The 14,468-nt window shown below is 41.0% G+C and overlaps 1 protein-coding gene across 1 annotated transcript in view; it reads left to right on the top strand.

Annotated features, from left to right (window-relative positions):
• Window positions 1–256: 256 nt before the first annotated feature.
• The window catches only part of acoxl (acyl-CoA oxidase-like), a 390,645-nt gene continuing 376,433 nt past the window's right edge, over window positions 257–14,468 (top strand). The window contains exons 1-3 of the mRNA XM_043687180.1: window positions 257–677; window positions 5,393–5,489; window positions 7,716–7,799. Coding sequence (XP_043543115.1) covers window positions 505–677; window positions 5,393–5,489; window positions 7,716–7,799 — 354 coding nt within the window. The 5' untranslated portion in view covers window positions 257–504. The remainder of the gene's footprint in view (window positions 678–5,392; window positions 5,490–7,715; window positions 7,800–14,468) is intronic.

Here is a 14,468-nt window from a genome sequence, read left to right on the forward strand (position 1 = left end):
AAGTGTTAGCCACAATACTACTAAGCCATCCCTTCCCCTTAGTTTAAGATTTGTAGCCATCTGCAATCCTGAAAAATATTTTACTACCATGATTAGGTAAATAGGATCAGAAGTTGCTGGCAACTGAACAACCTCAGTGTTTTTTTTTAAAAACACGTTTTAAGTATAACGTCCGATTTGCAATGAAAAACAAACCTCCGCCGTTTTAAAATCCAAATTTTTAGTTTACATAAAAGAAGGAAAGCAGGGCTTTAAAATATGCTTATTGCATTGCAGGTACTTTGGGTAACCTGTTAGCAACAAGACAGTGGGGTGGCTGCTGGTACCTGTAGCAGCGGCGCCCCGCCTTCCGCGTCGCGCGCTGACGCGGCTCCTGCAGCGCGAGCTTCGCCTGTGCCATGCGCGAAAAGTAACCAGAGCGGAAAAAAAAAACCCGATACATTGTTGCCTGGGTCAAGGTATCGACCTGGAGGAGGGAAGTACACCGCAGACTGAGAGAAAAACATGCCGAAGGACCATCTGCTGCAGCAGCAAGCGTGGGAAGAGGAGGATTCAATACAGGGCAGACTCGGCATCAGGGACACCTCGCTGGCCAGGTACCTGGACGGACAGCACTGGCAGCTGAAGAACGAGCTCCGTCAGCAGACAGCCCAGAGTCAGCTGTTCACCCAGCACAGGTAGCCGGCGCAAATACCGGAGACTGACACGGACTAGACGGGCCGCGTCAGCTGACGGAATCCCTTTTCCGGGTTCCGTCGGCTTTCAGATCTTTTGAATGGAGTAGCTCGGAGAACCGTTACGTGACGTTAGAAACCATCTTCCCCTCCCCCTTGCCTTTCCTGCTGCCTTTTCAATCCCATATCCTGTTTTGGGTCATTTTTAAGGATGCGTAGTATGCTGGGAAGTTTGCCCAAATCACTTTTTTAAAAAAAAAGAATTCTGAAAGATGGAGGCCCCGTGAATCTCTGACTTGGAAATTGTAAATGACATGACATTAGTGTCATTCAGGATCCCAGAGATGATCGGTGGAGTTGCAGATTGACAGATCATTTTGCAGATTTGCTAAGCGGATGCCTGTTGGAATGCTGTTGGTTGAAACAGTGCCAATAAGATAGACTTCCTTCTATTTTGACGCTAAATTCAAGATCTATCCAGAACTATTGGGTAATTTTGCCTGGCATTGTGTTGGTATCTGTGCTGACTTGACAGGTCTGATTTTGATTTTTAAGCAGATATTGTCAAAATGAAAATACAATGTCCGCAAGTGCAATTGTTGAATAGTTTCTGGAGGGTCTTGAAATTAGTATTGACAGCTTGTCTGTCTTAGTCAGTGTTGGTGCCCTGGATACTGATCAGTTACTTCATTTCAGACAATAGAAAGTTATTTTGTGGATTTGCAACTGGTTTAATCTTCTCTGACAATAGATTTCTCAGCTGCAGAGGAACACTGCAGGAACAGCAAACATTCATATCAGGGAAGCAAGAGTTACCACAACTAAAACCATTTGTTACACTTGGAGGTTTCGAATATATGACCAGAACCTATGAAAATCCAAGTCTTTTAAGAATACCAGACATGGAGCCGCTTACATTAGTGTTGACCTTTGTGCCTAGGTGGTAATCTAACAAAGTGGATTGCATAGTTGCTGCTGATACCCAAACTTTCATTGATTACCCTTGTGTTTACACATTGGCTCCCTGTGGCAATATCTAAAAGTTACATCCAAATCTTTCAGGAGTGAAAATAGGAAACATTTCTAAAGGCAAATCATCGTGGAAATTTGGATGTCTTACATCATTTGATAATGGATTTAAAATTAAAAGTTTATCTGAAATTGGTGGTATTTTATCCAAAATGTTAAGGAATGTGGGACAATGACAGTTACATGGAATTAAGCATCAGATCAGTCCTGAGCTAACTGAATGGCAAAACAAGCTTGAGGGACCTAATCCTCTTTGTCTGTCTCAAGTAAAATTCGCATGTTATGTTCAGGTTCCTCTATTGTCTCATCCCCCCTATCATTGTTACCACACTGCCCCCAACAAGCTTCTGACATTGACTGTGTTCTTCGGTTCTGATCTCATGAACATTCCCAATTTCCATTGCCCTGTTCTTTGTGCCTTCAGCTGTCTAAGGATTCCTTCTCTAAACCTGTCTGCCTTTTACAATTTCTTTTTCTAAGACACTTCTTAAAACCTACCACCTACAGCTTTTGGTCACTTATCTTAATGGGTGGGATGGAACAGTGGCTCAGTGGTTAGCACTGCTGCCTTACAGTGCCAGGGACCCAGGTTTGATTCCAGCTTTGGGTGACTGCACATTCTCCCCATGTCTGCATTGGTTTCCTATGGTTTCCTCCCACACTCCAAAGATGTGCAGGTCATGCTAAATTACCCATATTGTTATGTGCATTAGTCAGAGGGAAATGGGTCTGGGTGAGTTACTCTTCAGAGGGTTGGTGTGGACTTGTTGGGCCAAAGGGCCTGTTTCCACACTTTAGGGAATCTACTCTAATCTAATATGTGTCAATTTTAATTCATAATTGGTCTTCCAAGGCACTTCAATGTGTTTACTACAATAAAGAAGTTTTTAAAAAAGTAGATAATGGTATAAAAATCAAGTTAGTTAATAAAAGGTGTCAAGTATGGCTCCTGAGTGGTACAGTGGTTAGCACTGCTGCCTCACAGCACCAGGTACCTGGGTTCAATTCCAGCCTTGGTTGACTGACTGTGTGCAGTTTGCATGTTCTCCCTCTGTCCATGTGGGTATCCTCTGGGTGCTCAGGTTTCCTGCCACAGTCAAAAGACATGCAGGTTGGATGGATTGGCCTTGGTAAATTGCCCTGTAGTGTCCAGAGATGGCAGGGTAGATTGATTAGCCAGTCTAAATGTGTGGTTGCAGTGATAAGGTGAAGGTCACTGGGTCTGGATGGGATGCTCTTCAGAGGGCTGAATAGCCTCTTTCCGCACTGGGGGGGATTGTATGATTCTATACATTCTGCAGAATTTTCGTCCACGCTGTTGAAATGAAAATCTATTCCATTACTATGCAAGTGATTTGATTTGATTAGATTAGATTACATTACAGTATGGAAACAGGCCCTTCGGCCTAACAAGTCCACACCGACCCGCCGAAGCGCAACCCACCCATACCCCTACACTTACACCTTACCTAACACTACGGGCAATTTAGCATGGCCAATTCACCTGACCTGCACATCTTTGGACTGTGGGAGGAAACCGGAGCACCCGGAGGAAACCCGGGACATATTGTTTGGACATATTCCTGCAAGCTATGTTTCCTTAAAGGAAGTTGATGGTCTGGTGGTAATGTCAATGGACTACAAATCTAGAGGCCCAGATCATGTTCTAGGGTCATAGACTCAAGTCTCATCATGGCAGCTGAGGGAGTTTAAATTTAGTTAATAAAACCTGGAATTGAAAACCAGTCTTAGCAATGGTGACCATGATGGACAGCCATTGATTGTTGTAAAGACTCATGTGGATCATTAATATCCTTTTGTTTAGAGAAGGAAGTCTGCTATTTAACCTCACTTGGTCTGATCTGTGTGTGACTCCAGACCCACAGCACAGTGGTTGACTTTTAACTGCATTCGTTTCGGGAGTTATTCCTTCTAACATCTTTGGTGCCCTGCTATTTTCTCACGTGTAATTTGCCTTTTGGTATCATTCTAAAACACACCACCTGAATCCACATGTATACTGACAATCCCCATTGTCATTTCACTTGACCCTGTCAGCGTTTCTGATTTGTGACACCTGGTAGTGGATGGGCAGAAACATCCTCCCGGTGCATACTGGGAAGCTTAAAGCTATTGTTCTCCTTCCCCACCATTGTTCGCTATCATATTTCCATCCCTGGATTTAGCTAGCTTTGGCTCCAGTTACTGACATGGGTAAATTTCAACTACTATTCCATTTGAATTACGGGTGGCACAGTGGCTCAATGGTTAGCACTGCTGCCTCATACTATCAGGGACCGGGTTCGATTCCAGCCTTGAGCAACTGTCTGTGTGGAGTCTCCTCGTCTCTGTATGGGTTTCTCCCACAGTCCAAAGATATGCAGGTTAGGTAGATTGGCAATGTTAAATTGTCCACAGTGTTCAGGGATGTGTAGGTTAGGTGCATTAGTCAGGGTAAATGTAGAGTAAAAGGAGAATGGCTCTGGGTGGGTTACTCTACGGAACTTGCTGGGCTGAAGGGCCTGTTTCCACACTGTAGGGATTCTATGTTCTAATATCTTGTCAGGTTTGACTTTCATCCAGTCATTTCTTATCTTTGCAGTCTATCTGTTATATGCTAATGTGATGAAGTGGCAGTAGACCTCTCTTAACCACCAGAAATTGCATGGCTGCCCTAATTATGTGTGCTGCACTTGAATGGACTGGCTGCAGCACTTAGAGAGAACAGACATCCCCATGACAAATCTTGTTCCCTAACCACTGAATTCATCCTTCCCCTTAGTTACTGTCCAAGGCTGAACCAGACAGTTCACAACTTCAGTGCTTCATTTGACCATAAGCTGACTTTAAGATGTCATAGTATCTCTAGCATCAAACTCACCTGCCTCAACATTTTAGCATCTCCATCTCAGGCCCTGTTCAGCGCATCCATCGTTGATACTGTCATTGTGCCTTTATTATGTTCAAATTTGACTATTCGACTGCTTTCCTGGCAGGAATCTCACTTTTTGTATCCTTCACAATCTTCTATATTCAGCGATCCAAAAGCTGTGCTGCCAATGTCTGAACTCAGCCCTGGGTTCATTTGGCTCTTGGTCTGACAATCAGGATTTTAAAATTCCCTTGGGTTCAACAACCTCTTTGGCTGTTTCTCTTCCTGTCTTTGTAACCTCTCAATCCTCAAAGATACCACTGCTACTCCAATGCTCATTTATGCATCCAGGTTTTTTTTTGCTTTGGTAGTCATGCCTACAAACGCAGGGAATCCCTCCCTAATCGCTGTGACTTTCTACCTTTCTTCCTCCAATAAATTGCTTAATAAAATCCTGCTCTCTGATTAAGTGCTTGGTCACCAGCCTAAAATTGCCATGTGGCTTGGTGTCAATATTTGACCTTCCTGTATAGTACCTTGGCACCTTTTACGATGTTAAAAGTATAAGGTGAATGTAAGTTGTATACGGGAATAAAAAAGGATAAACAGATGAAAGCTTTGACTGATACAATTATTTTATGCCTTATATGCAGATGTTTGCTGGTATTGAGCTCTAATTTTCTCATGCATTCAACAATTATTTAAGATGTATTAGAATTGTAGGTGTAAAACATACTAATTGTTTGAGAGATTGTACAAGGGGGGATAATATTTGATGGTTAAAAGATGTTGATTTTTGTAATCAATTTTTATTTAGGTATGATCTGAGTCTGGACGAGATGCGGGATTTATCTTCTGAGCGAGTCAAGTTTGTCATAAAGTTACCAACTGTTCAGCAACAGTTGGAAGAACAGGTATTTGCTTGAAAAAAAATCAAACCTATTTGTTTGGTCAAACAGATTGAACGCTGGGTAGAATTAAATGCTTTAAGGTGGGGTTCACATCTACTGGCTGGAACCCGTCGATCGTTTTGGCGAGGCCTGATGCAAAGTAGTAACAATCAGGCACCTGCCTTGTGTCAGAGTTCACCTTGAATGAAGCCTTGTGCAGGGTGGAAAGCCTGTTGGCCAATCAAAGGCTGGCAGCACTCCTATACTTGCAGTGGCACCAGAAGCAGTGGAGCTTTTACCAGGATTCCAGGTGGGTTCCTGGAGAGAGTTAAGTGGAATGGCATAGGGGTACCAAAAAGGGGATTTCTGGGAAGTGGAATAGAGAAAAAAGGGATCTGGGGAAAAGGGTAACAACTGCCTCCACCAGCCCTTCACGTGTTGGGTCCCTTGATCAGGCACACAGTGCTTAAGTATAAGGTTCACCTCTCCAGTAGGATATGGTCTCAAACTGAGTAGAGATGGGATTGCAATTGTGCTGCATGTTGTGTTCTCAGTTTTGACAGACATGGCACAGTCTTTTGTGCAATACCAAGGAAATGCTTCGTGTTTGAAATGCTGGCTTTTTGGATGAGATGTTAAACTGATGTCCCATCCTGTTCCCTTTAGTGAATGCTAAAAGCAATAGCATTGGAGAAGAGCAGAAGTCCTCTCTTCCGGTGTCTTGACTAATATAAATTCCTGAACTAACATGAGTAAAAATAACTATTATTTAGTAATATTTAATTGCTGTTTGTGAGACTGTTTACTTAAATTAGCTAACATGATTCCTGTAGTTCCACAGTATTTAATGTTGGAAAATGTGCAAACTTCAATAGTGCCTACTTTGGGTAGAGAGCATGGTAACAGAGAGATCTTGGCCTGCAAATGTACAGCTGATAAAACAAATTTGTAAACAGCAAAAAAGTTAAGAGCGTATGGAATTCTGGGTTATAATTAGAGTTTTGATTGAAAACTAACTTACTGACAACATATTCAAAGCATGGTTACAAAAGGCATAGAAAAAAATTGCAAGATGATTTAGATTAGCATTGCAATTGGACAGAAATGTAACAAATTAATTTTATCTTGAGCCATGGGGATTACAGCATAGCTCAAACCATTTTGGAACAAAAGCATATGATAAATAGGACTGAATTAAGATGGAACAGTCTAGGTCTGGAAGAATAAAAATATATCACTTTCCATGTCTTGGTGGAGCCATAAGTGAAGCTAAAGGATCATGAATGTTATAGTTGTAAGGTGTCAAATTCAAATGTATAGAAGGTAAGTTGACACTCTTTTAAATTGTTACCTTGACTCAGTGAAAGTACTCAACTTTGATTTAAAATGTCATTTGTCTCCTTACCAAATTGTAAGTACATGATCAAAACTGACATTTCAGCTCAGTAAAACATTTTAGAAAAAGCAGAAAGTTCACCTGATATCTCAATCCATGCCACCCTCAAAAATGGGTTAGATATTATTGTGCATAAATTGGCCAAAATGACAGTATTGACATAATTTCAAGGTCAGGAGAATGTGAGGACTGCAGATGTTGGAGATCAGAGTCAAAAAGTGTGGTGCTGGAAAAACATATAGGTCAGGCAGCATCTGAGGAGCAGAAGAATCGACATTTTGGGCAAAAGCCCTTCATCAGGAATGTGAGATTGGGTGCCCAAGGGCGCTGAGAGATAAGTGGGAGAGAGGTGGAGTTGGGGGGGAAGGTAACTTGGAAGGCGATAGATAAATGAAAGTGGGGCATGATGGTGATACGTCAGAGAGGAGGATGGAGCGGATAGGTGGGAAGGAAGATGGACAGGTAGGACAGTTCAAGAGGGTGATGCTGAGTCATTGGTTAGCTGTGAAGCACCTGGGATTGTTTTACACAGAAACTTAGGTTAGTTTATAATGTACTAGTCAGATCATATTTAGAATGGTCTGTAGCTGAAAACCTGTGCTTAAGAGGTTTCTTTTTAAAAGGTTATTCATCCTAATCTAGAACATTGTCCTCTATTTTAAATGCCTGAATATTTCTGACCCAAAGGTAGAGTGGAGGCCTTCTAAGCCTCCATCTGTGTTACATGATAACTATGTGGTCTCCTCTCTAGTCTTCACTCACCCACCTATTTTACAAACATGAATTTGTTCCATGGGATTTATGCTATTTTGACTTTAAAAAAAAAACTGAATTCATGTTGCCTCTTCTTTTAGATAGAAAAGAAAAAGCACTGTGTCAATAAAAGTCTGGCAATTGGAGAGGTTCTTTCCACAGCTGACCTCACGACTGGAGTAAAGGTAAAGATTAAAGGGAAAACTTTGCAAAGCAATTTGGATAGAATTCTGTTTTTGTAACTTTCAGAGGTTGAGAAGAATAGCACTGTTGCCTGAAACTAGATAAAAACGTGAGTGACAAAGGGGTCAAAGTTTATGCTCTTGGGAATAGATGAAGAAAGGGGAGGAGGCTCATGTAAAATGTAAACACTGATTGATGTACTGGAATAAACTACTAGTTTCTGTACTGTATTTTCTATGTTTAAAACAAAAATAATTGTGCATTGCATATTTTGCGATATGTATTAAAAGTCCTAGCTTAGTATGTTTCATCACTTGCTTAAAGAACAGATCTGAGTTGCATTGGCAAAAAAGGCATTTTGACTTGAGTGGGAGAAAAGTTGTGCGTTTAGTGATGGGAGCGATGAAAAGGATCAGGTGGCAATTGTGGAGGGAAGTGGGGAGTAAAGATAACTCTGGAGCAATTGCAAGAGCTGAGGAATGGGCAAAGCTTGTAGGGATTAATATCTGGTCAAAAGGCCATTTTTCTTTTCAATCCGAAATTAATTTTTGACCAATGACCATCTGCTGTGGAGATCAAGTTTTGATTACCTCAACAAGAAGGAAGGATATCATAGTCTAGAAGAGGGTGTCTTAGAGAAATTTTATGTGTGATAACAGCTGTTGGGGAACTTCAGTTATATGGATTGCCTGGGTTTTTCACTTTAGAGTAGAAACAGTTAAGAGAAATTTAATCAAATTGTTCAAAATTATAAATGATTTGGTGAGAGTCAATAGGATAACTTGTTTCAATTGGAGATTATGATCTGGGATATACTGTCTGAAAGGAAGACTGAAGTTGGTTCAAAAGTACCAGAAGAGAACTGAGTGAATCCTTAAAGGGGAAAAAAGGCTTATGTAGAAAGAGTAGGGAGAGGGACTAACTTGATATTAACATAGGATATGAAGGCCATATAGTACAGGAACAGGCTACTTGCCCTAGACAGTCTTATACTCCACTTGAGCCTTATCCCATCTATCTTCTTGGGAATCTGTCATCATAATCCTCTGTATCCTTCTCTCTATTGTACTTGTTTAGCTTCTCCTTTAATTCATCTATTCTGTTTGCTTCAACTTCTCTTTGTTTTAATGAGTTCCACATGATCACCACTCTTTCCTGCAGAAGTTTGTTTTGAATTTCCTATTGGGCTTTTTGGTGGCTGTCTTACATTGGATTTAGAGAGAATATTGTCTTTTGTGGAAAGAGTATAATTAGAGGCTGTCAATCTGCCAAAACCTATTATTATTTTAAATATCTTGATGAAGTAGACCCTCGGTCTTTTCTTCAAAAGAAAAGAGACTCAGTTTGTGAATCCTTTTCTGATAATGTATGCCCTTAATTTCCTGATATCATTCTTGTAAATATTGCCTGCATACTTGTTAGTATTTCTGTATCCTTTTTATAAAAAGCTGACCAGGAGCATGCAAAGTACTTCAAAGGCAGAATCTTCCTGTTCCTGTGTTAGTGAGATGGGTGATGACATGGGAAAATAAATGGGTAGTTAGCTCTGGCAAGGTCCTTATCCCCCTTTTCTTGTCACCACACTAGGTAAGTTCTGCATGAGAAAGTCTATTGAGGATCTCCCCAACCTGCTATCAAATAAGGATGAGTAACTGCAAAACTTTAAAAAAATTATTGCAATTTAAAATCACTGAGGGCGTTTCAACCCATTACATATCCAGTAGTCTGCTCTGAAGACTTTGTTCACATTTGACAGCTGAGACAAATTTCGCTGTAGCTCCCAGGTACCAACCCACGCTGCAAGTTCACCTACCTTATTTCGTATACTTCTTGCATTGAAGTATACACACTTCAAGCCACTTTGTTCACATTTGACAGCTGAGACAAATTTCGCTGTAGCAGTTGAGATAATTGACAGTATTCTGGAACAATCAACAAATTCCTAAATAACACTAACATGAGTTTTGTGCTATGTTCTAATATCAACTGATCCTTTAAAAAAAAGGTTCTGAATCTACAGTTTTTCCAAAAATCAATCAGTTCTTCCTTTGGCTATACCCTATCTAGAATTAGAATTAGATTTATTGTCACATGTACTCAAATGCAAAAGTACAGGAGTACAGTGACAAGTGGACAAACTCCCCATTCCCAGTGTCATCTTGGGTAGAAAGGTATCAAGGTACAAAATCTTAGGTACCAAATATAGAACAAAAAAGAATACAGTTGCAAGTTCAACATTGCAGTCCTTCTATAGCCATTGGCCTGCAGTTGCTCCACTCTGGGCTTTCCCCACGAGGGTATGTTCTCCCAATGCTGGGCTGAGTCCCTCATGGCCAATTGCCATCCAGGCTTGCCATCCACTTCACTGACATCTGAAATCTATTCATTACTTTGAAATAGGTTGTTTAAAGACAAAAGACTAACAAATGGATGAAAACATTACTCTGCATGCCTTCAGTAGTGAAGGTAATTACTAATATCGGTTGATGCATGTGTCCTGTAAAACTCTGAATCTTAGAAACAACTTCAGGAGAGGAATTGCAGAATTGAACCTGTTTCCACCAGACTTTCATTCTAAACCCAACTCACATGACGAATAAAATATCTTTTCTCTCTTTGTATGTGCTTTTTCTTGTTCTGCAAATCACTTTAAATCTGCTTCTTAATGGGGTGTAGGTTTGCTCGCTGAGCTGTAGGTTTGATATCCAGACGTTTTATTACCTGACTAGGTAACATCATCAGTGGCGACCTCCAAGTGAAGCGAAGCGGTTGTCTCCTGCTTTCTATTTAGATGTTTGTCCTGGATCCAGGAGAAAGATATAAATAGAAAGCAGGAGACAACCGCTTCACTTCACTTGGAGGTCGCCACTGATGATGTTACCTAGCCAGGTAATAAAACATCTGGATATCAAACCTACACCCTAAACCTCAACCTGAGCTACAAACCTTCACAAACCTCTGCTTCTTAATGCTTTACTTTCTCCCTACCCACTTTGTCCACACTCTCATTGTTTTGAAAACTTCTATTAATCTTTCCTCAGCCTGCTCTCCAAGGAATACAGTCCAAATTTTCCAATCTATGCTCATAAGTGAAGTCACTCATCCCTGGAGGCATTCTTGTAAATCTCTTCTGTACTCAGTAAAAGAAGACAAGGTGTTAAAAAGAAAAGATTGGCCTTGTGTTATGACTGATATTGGAGGAGTGCATTGATTCCTTTCTGGTGTCACTCCTGCAGTGGTCATGACAGATCAAATTTTATCACAGTGGTGATATGGCCAATTATATTATTTTAAATGGTTTAGTATCTTAAATAATTCAGTGAGGTTTCGTTCATCAACAAAGAATAACTAATACATTTGCAAGAAACACTGCAACAACTCAGCAAAGCTCCTCAGAGAGCAAGTTCCAAACCCACGATCACTACCACCTGTATGGACAAGGGCAGCAGGTATACACCACATCTACCAATTTTCTTCCAAAGCACACACCATCCTTACTTGGAAATGTATTGCTGTTCTTTCACAGCTGCTAGGTCAAAATCCTGGTAGCTATTTCCTGAATATGCATTGTGGGTATACCTACACCAAATTAGCTGCAGTGGTTCAAGAAAGCAGCTCACCAGCAATCTTCATCAGGGCAATTAGTGATGAGGAATAATTGCTGGCTTAGCCAGTGACACCCACGTGTCATGAAAGAAGAACTGAATAAAAATAAACACAAATAATAAACATATGTTCCTAAAGTAACAGGCAGTTTTAACTGATACCAATAAACCTCCTGCTCAGGGAGGACATGCATTCATACATCATTGAACATTGTCTTAGTCCATTGATTTCTTTCTCCCCAGTGAAACTTATGGTAATTATTCATCTTTAGCATTAATTCACATTGTTAAAAGCAGCATAATTCAACTTTAATTTTAATGCCTGTTATCAACCAACCCTGGTTGGAAGGTGTTAGGATCAGAAATTAGAGTCGGTCCTTTCAAGAGGGAAGGTAGAAAATGCTTCTACTTGCAAAGGGGAGGAGAAATTTGTAACTCATTTCTGCAAATGAAAATTGTTTCTAGACTGGTAAATTTAAATTTGAGATTGGCCGTGTTTTTGTTACTCAGAAGTATTAAAGGGTGTTGAGTAAGGATGCAAAATCAACCACAATCTCATTAAGTGGTGGAACAGCCTCTAGAAGCCAAATACACTCAACTATATACTGAACTTCACAAAGTATATTCCAGAACTAAAGTAGCAAGACCCAAAGATCAGGCAATAAGTCCATAAATTGCTCTGATTACCAGTGTAAACTGTTCTTTGAAGCTAGAATTGTCTCTTAATTTAATTTGAAAAGAAACCCATTTTAATAAGTGTCATTCTTCATTAAAAATTAAAACTGAAACTCAGCAATGTACAAATTAAGGCCTTGACCAGTTTTCTGTTTGGACAATGTAACTGACCAGTAATTCAATCATGAGGTCAAGAACACCAGAATGAACATTACACTTTCCAATCAATTTAATTAATCATTGCATGAAAAAGGTCAAACACCGTAAGGATGACTGACAAACTTGCAAAGTGCATAGTGGCAATCAGTCTCACAGGCAGAGTGATGACTAAACACTGTACACTCACAAAGTACGTCATTTCCATGTGAATGGCCTGCTCCTGCTCCTAGTTTCCATGTTTTTATGATAGTATTTTGTGTAAATTAGAATTTTCTCTCAAAGAAAATTTTGGCACTGAAGTTTTCTTCCCTGCAGGACGCCAAATTACAGGAGTTACAAACTGCAGCATGGGTGAGCTTTTGACTTAATCAAAACCCAATCACTTAAAGAGTAAAAATGTGACCCTACATATTGTGACCCTACATATTGTGGGCGGCACGGTGGCGCAGTGGTTAGCACTGCTGCCTCACAGCGCCAGAGACCCGGGTTCAATTCCCACCTCAGGCGATTGACTGTGTGGAGTTTGCACCTTCTCCCCATGTCTGCGTGGGTTTCCTCCGGGTGCTCCGGTTTCCTCCCACAGCCCAAAGATGTGCAGGTCAGGTGAATTGGCCATGCTAAATTGCCCGTAGTGTTAGGTAAGGGGTAAATGTAGGGGTATGGGTGGGTTGCGCTTCGGCGGGTCGATGTGGACTTGTTGGGCCGAAGGGCCTGTTTCCACACTGTAATGTAATCTAAAAAAAATTTGAATAAGTTTCAAGAAACAGTAGGAAAATCAAAACTGTCATCCTTGGGCTCAGGAGAGACTCGGAACACAAGAAGAGACATATTAGACTTAAATCATTAATTCTATTGCTTTCATTACAATGCTGCCAGATCTGTCACGCTTTTCAAGCATTTAATGTTTTCCTTTCCAGAAACCATTTGATAAGGCAGTACAAGTAAGGTAGTTGCAGAAGAACAGAGCTCATGATATAGGCACACTGAATGAAGAAGAAGTTTGGCTAGCTAGTAGGATGTAGAGAGTATAAGACCAAAAGATATAGGGGCAGAAGCATTCAAACATCCAGTCTGATATGCAAGTCAATGAGATCATAGTTGTTTTGATGATCCCCCAATTCTTCTGCCTTTTCCCTATTACCCCCGATTCCCTCACTGTTTAAAAATCTACCTATCTCAGCTTTGAATATACTTAATGACCCAGTCTGCCATCCCCCTGTGGTAAAGAATTCCACAGATTCATGACCCAATGAGAGAAAAACATCTTCCTCATCTCTGTCTTAAATGGGTGATCCCTTACTTGAGATTATGCCCCCTGACCCTAGACTCTCCCAAAGGGGAAGCAATCTCACTGCATTAATCAAAGTTGTATGATCTGCAAACCCCCACTACAGGCGTTTTGTGTGGATCATCTTGGTTTGCAACAAACCCCACGTGCTGCAGCATTCCTCCCAATCTCTATTGTGTATTGTTTCAGTTCTTAATTAAATCACATTAGTATTTCTGCTCTTAACCTTTGAAAATTACCTATTCTTAACACTGTATTGTTACTATTGTCTTTTATAATCAGACTCCTATCAGTTTTGTACCGAACAGGCTTTTTTTCAAGAAAAAGTGAAAAAAGATCAGAGACCTAAGTACAAAATGAAGACCCTATTTTTATATTAAAGACTAGAAATACTCATCAATATTATTTACCAATCAGCTGCTTTGTTTAAGCAAAGGTAACTAAGTGTCTCTTCTTCCTCCACTAAATTCTTTGAGATGCTCAATTCCATCATCGTGCTCCCACGAGGCGGTTGAACAGTTCATCCACTTTACCAACACGTTCCACCCCGACCTCAAATTTACCTGGACCGTCTCAGACTCCTCCCTCCCCTTCCTAGACCTCTCTATTTCTATCTCGGGCGACCGAATCAACACGGACATTTACTATAAACCGACCGACTCTCACAGCTACCTAGACTACACCTCCTCTCACCCTGCCCCCTGTAAAAACGTCATCCCATATTCCCAATTCCTTTGTCTCCGCAGCATCTGCTCCCAGGAGGACCAGTTCCAAAACCGTACAACCCAGATGGCCTCCTTCTTCAAAGACCACAATGTCCCCCCAGACATGATCGGCGATGCTCTCCACCGCATCTCCTCTACTTCCCACTCCTCCGTCCTGGAGCCCCGCCCCTCCAATTGCCACCAGGACAGAACCCCACTGGTCCTCACCTACCACCCCAC

The sequence above is a fragment of the Chiloscyllium plagiosum genome, chromosome 3 (genome assembly GCF_004010195.1).
Source record: "Chiloscyllium plagiosum isolate BGI_BamShark_2017 chromosome 3, ASM401019v2, whole genome shotgun sequence".
NCBI lineage: Eukaryota > Metazoa > Chordata > Chondrichthyes > Orectolobiformes > Hemiscylliidae > Chiloscyllium > Chiloscyllium plagiosum.